Source organism: Rhagoletis zephyria, unplaced genomic scaffold, assembly GCF_001687245.7.
Source record: "Rhagoletis zephyria isolate East Lansing unplaced genomic scaffold, Rhagoletis_zephyria_1.1 Rzeph_scaffold_21025, whole genome shotgun sequence".
In the NCBI taxonomy this organism is placed as follows: domain Eukaryota; kingdom Metazoa; phylum Arthropoda; class Insecta; order Diptera; family Tephritidae; genus Rhagoletis; species Rhagoletis zephyria.
In genome coordinates, this window is record NW_016178083.1 from 902 (window position 1) to 6,339 (window position 5,438).

Here is a 5,438-nt window from a genome sequence, read left to right on the forward strand (position 1 = left end):
TTTTTATACCCGAGCGCACTTGTGCACAAGGGTATTATAACTTTGTTCACATAACGGTTGTTTGTAACAGGCAAAACGAATCGAGATAGATATAGACAAATGTATACATAAATGATCAGAATGAAAAGAGAAATCGATTAAGCGGTGACTGTCTGTCCGTCCGTCTGTCCGTCCGTCTGTGCACACGATAACTCGAGTAAAAATTGAGATATCTTAACGAAACTTGGTACATATACTTCTTTTGGACGTAGGACGGACAATAACCACGCCTACCTCCCATATAGCGGTAATTTTCAGAAATACTAAAACTGCGATATTTTAGTAACTACTGAAGATTATTCACTCAAAATTAATATTTACAATAAGTTTTAGACGAAATATTATAATATTATAAATTTTTAGAAAATGGGCGTAGCCACGCCCACTTATGATTATATGCCTATATCTTGGTAACCGGTGCACCAATTTATTCCAAACTTGGCACAGTTAATGGCCTTGGTATAAAATACGAAATCGGACAATAACCACGCCCACATCCCATACAACGACAATTTAGAGAAATACAAAATCTTCGATAAATCAGTAAATATTAATGCTAATTTATTCAAAATTGATGCTTGCAACAATACTTTACCAAGAAATACGTTTAAGGTAAAATTTTGGAAAATGTGCGCGGCACCGCCCACTTATGATCACATATATATATATCGGTAACCGTTATACCAATTTGTACCAAACTCGGTATTTTTATTGTCTTTGCCACATAAAAGCAAAACGTTGAAAATTATTGAAATCGGACTAAAATTACGGCCGCTTTTCATAATCTATATTAATCAAAATGTTGTGTTCGTATGTCACGGTCGTCCAAACTCGAGAACGGCTGAACCGATTTGAATAATTTTTTTTTGTACTGTTCGCAAAAAATTGGAGGGTTGCCACCTATTTGAAAATTTTTAAACCCAATTATATTGACAAAATAAATGAATTATTACAATATGGGTATCAAATTAAAGAGGTTTAAGAAAGATGACTGATGGAAATATTTTTGAGGAGGGTTGCCATCTATTTGAAAATTTTAACTCAGACAAATTGATAAAATAAATGAATTATTGCCATGTGGGTGTCAAACTAAAGAGTTTTAAGAAGGCGTACAGCCGAAAATATGTTTGAAGAGTGCTGCCACCTGTTTTAAAATTTAACTAAAGTACATCGATAAAATTTATTTAGTTTTATTTATTTTATTTATTTAAATTCATTTTTCTTAATACTGAGTATGCTTATACATAAGTACAGTGGATAATTTTCGATATTTTATAATATTAAGAAAAAGGTTGGTGGCATTTTATTAATAAGTAAAATATTAGTTTCATACATACATTTGTAGTTGCAATTATGTGTGGGGTGTGATTTGGAAAATGCAATGTATGTACATATGCACGACAAAAAATAATGATATACATGAATAAATTACAAAATTATTGAAAAGTATAATAAAAGTATAACAAATAACTGTTTCTATGAAAATCAATGTCTTGCTGAGGTATTGAAATTAACCATAAAGGATTATTGGAGAGTAAAACCCGGACGTGAAAGTGACCGAGCTGACCGTAAGGGCTCACACATTGACCAGTAGGGGCCAAAAGTTTAAGCAAAGACCGACATGACCAGGAAGGGTCGCTAAACAAAAACGAAATGTCTCATGGTTAAACGGAAATTTATTAAATAACTGGTTTAAGCAAAATTTCGACCTCATGGTGATTAAAATTTAGTAAAAATGCTTTCACTTGCTTCAAGAATTCACGTAGGTTTCTTATGGCGCGTATATTAGGAGGAAGGCTGTTAAATAACTTACAAGATACAAAAGTGTAGAAGTTGCGATAATGTGTTGTCTTTATGGCAGGAATAGAAGCAACAGATTGGAGATTCCGTCTCAAGTAATAAGTATTAGAAGCATGGCTTTGTCAGTAGCCTGATCTTACGAAACATATTTTTAATACCTTGTAAAAGTATAAATGTCGCATCAGAAGAATTTTAAGCGTTCTAAAAAATTCAATGGAATGCTCACGAGATTTTGCCTTGAATATTTTTCTAATAACATTCTTCTGCAAGATCAAAATAGGTGTTAATTTGTATGCAGAGGCACCTCCCCAGCAGCTTATACCACATTGTAGTTTGGAATCAAATAGAGCATAGTAGATCATTTGTAGCATGGAGTTGGAACTACATTTCCGAAGACGATAGAAGTAGCGAACAATTGAAAGAAAATACTGTTTCAGAGACAGAATGTGCTCTGACCAGCTGAGATGGCTGTCAACCACAATACCAAGATATTTAAAGTTATCCACTACCTCAATTTTAAAACAATTTGCACTGCATCTTTGGTTCGAGTTGAAAGTAACTTTAGAGATGTCCAAAGGACAATTGTGTCTATGAAGACAGTGTTTACTACAATCCGTAGAATGAAACATAATGTCTGCATTTGGTGGTTCTTTTACCGTTAAGCTAAAAAACATAAGCTTTGTTTTGCTACTAACGATCAGTTTATGATCTGCAAACCAACTCCTCAATAGGTGTACATCATGATTTATCCCAGATACTAGCTCGAAGTTATTTGGAGCGCTATAGGCGATTGCCAAGTCATCTGCAAAAGCTGTAACCTTCCCCACGAAGGTAAGGAGAGAATGGAGTTTATGTAGATTAAAAACAGTATAGGACCAAGAACTGAGCCTTGTGGGACACCTAGGTGAATTGTCTTATTGCCACTAAGGCTACCAGATATTTTGACTTTTTGCGTTCTATTCGATAAATAAGACTGGAACCAACTGTGAGAGAACCCTCGAAAACCCAAGGAGTATAACTTATCTGCAAGAATCTGTCTATCGATCATATCAAACGCCTTGGTAATATCTACAAATAAAGAACCACAACTTTTCTTACAGTCCATTTCTTTATAAATAAAGGAACTAAAGTTTAAAAGAGCATCCTCAGTTGAGAGCCCAGTCCGAAATCCAAACTGCATGGAGCTAAAGAAATTTAATTTCTCAAGATAAGATAAAACTCTAACTTTAATTGCCTTTTCAAAAATTTTGGAGATGGATGACAGCAGGGATTTAGGCCTATAGTTATTTACGTCACTACTGCACATTTTAATTCATCCGGGAAAATTCCTGTTGTAACGCTAACATTAAAAAGTTGTTTCAAAATATCTACCACATTAATTCCAATATGTTTAAGTACAGTATTTGAAATACCGTCATCGCCAGAAGAGTTTGAATTTTTTAAGGAATTTATTATTTTTAGTAGTTCAAACCCAGATATATGCTCAAAAAGAAAGCTACTTCTATTAGAATAACTCTCCGGTGCTGATAAACATTTACATGAGAGAGGGACACTTTCACTTAATGTAGTGAAATGAGCGTTAAATTCATTCGCGACAGCTGTGGGTTCCACAATTTCAGTATTTCCCTTTCGCAGGGTAACTACGGCAGAACTTTCTTCTTTCTTCTTTTAAACACAAAGACAGTCCTTGATTAGCCATAGCAACAAGGTAATTATCCGAAAAGACAGAATAATGCATAATGTCGACATTAAAATCACCAAGAACAACCAAATTTTCAGCGTCCTCATTCCTCAACAGAATTGAAAATTCTTCCAAAAACGTGCAAAAGGATTCCGAATGAAATCTATAAACGCATAAAAAACTCGTTTGCAATCCATTAACACTGCAAGATATTTTTAAAACATCTGCACTTATTAATTGTAATCACGCACGAAAACTCCAACGCCTCCTGCTGCATAGGATTCGTTTGTGTTTGCATAAAAATTGTAACACGGTATTTTATATTGATCTTTTTCATAACCGTAGATCCATATTTCAGATAAAAAAATAAAATCTGGAATGTTTGGAAAAACTTCAAGGTTACAAACTAGCAAGTCGAAATTTTTCCTTAAACTGCGTATATTTTGATGGACATCAAAAAAGGCATCTTTGGAAATTAAGGTGGGGTTATTAATAAGGCTGATATTGCTAAGGCTATCGTTATTAATAAGGTGATTTAGGATCATTTCAAATTTGACAGATCTTCAAAACTTCTTACAACGACAGCCCTATCATCATCAGCCTTTTTCACCATTATGTTGCAGTTGCTGAACCACAGATACTTATACTTTTTTTCCTTTTTTGCCCCCTTTGCCGCCATAATCAACGCTCTATTGTACTTAGTAAGAGAGTCATTTATATAAATATTCCGTTTACCGTCATTAAAAAGCTCTGTTGTTAACTTTGCATTTCTTTTGGCAATCATTATCTTCTTTTTTAAGTCCAGGGAAGAGAAATGAACGCAGAGAATATCGCGAGTAGATGTACCTGCGTTCTTAGGTTTTACTCTCCTTACAAAACATTTTTCTATGTTATCAGCATTGACATAAACACCAAACGCGTCATTTACGATCTTGTGCATACAAGAGTCAGCATTGCCATTGCTAAGTTTTGGTATGCCAGTAATTTCAATTGCGTTTTGTAGATGCTTCTGCTCTCTCCAATTCAGCTTAGACTCTAGTTTTTCCACTTTCTCCTTTAATGTTTTATTCTCCGCCTTCAGCTCATTTACCCCCAACAAAAAGTCCGAATTTATTTTTTTTAAGTTGATAATCTCTTCATACAAGAGTTGAAAAGTTATGGTTTTGCTAATTTCATTCGTGCTTTTAGTCATCTGCTGGTCGTGAGGTTGTTGGCGCACGTTGCTTTCGTTTGCTAACGTTTTTAAATTTTCTTGCTGCTTCTGTATTTTTATGTTGTACCTGATGCTGGCTGCTATTTTTCTATTTTGCTGCTTTATCTGTGTACCTCATTCCGATGATGCGTTTGCTGTTTGTCGTATGGTTTGCTTTTGCTTATACGTCTCTGAGCTGGGTAATTCGCTGGTTTTTGGTAAATATTTTTGTGGCTCGCCAGCAGAGGAAACCAAGGTTTGCACTTTCTGATGAACTTCCATAGCTGTGGAAGGGCTTGGAAGTGGTTCTTGATGCAGAGTTTTCCTGCGCTTGGAGACACACGAATCACACCGATAACTCGCACTATTTGCCTTCATGTATTCTATGTCTTCGAATGTTAATTTCGCACACGAACCGTGGTAGTAGTTTTTGCAGTATGAGCAAGCAATCTTTCTACTGTCGGCGCGATCAACTTTTTCTTTGCAAATTAGACAATGCATTTTACCGATAAAATAAGTCTAAAGATTTACCGAGAAGACTTTAAGAAATTAATCAAAGCGCGCACCCCACGACACAATGGAAAACACGTATTGTCTACTCAACGGTCGTTAATTCTATAAATAAAATATTTCATTATGGGTATCAAATTGAAGAGGTTTAAGAAAGATATCTGTTGGAAATATTTTGGGGAAGGGTTTCCACCAATTTTTAAATTTTAACTCAGT

The 5,438-nt window shown here is 34.8% G+C and overlaps 1 protein-coding gene across 1 annotated transcript; it reads right to left on the reverse strand.

Moving 5' to 3' along the window:
* Nucleotides 1-4,847: 4,847 nt before the first annotated feature.
* On the reverse strand, nt 4,848-5,213 carry LOC108380981 (uncharacterized). The gene has a single exon (XM_017637386.1). The coding sequence runs from the start codon at nt 5,211-5,213 to the stop codon at nt 4,848-4,850; it is 366 nt and encodes a 121-aa protein (XP_017492875.1).
* Nucleotides 5,214-5,438: the final 225 nt, after the last annotated feature.

Coding starts and splice junctions, on each gene's coding strand:
- LOC108380981 (XM_017637386.1), bottom strand. CDS start 5,213: ATGCATTGTCTAATTTGCAAAGAAAAAGTTGATCGCGCCGACAGTAGA.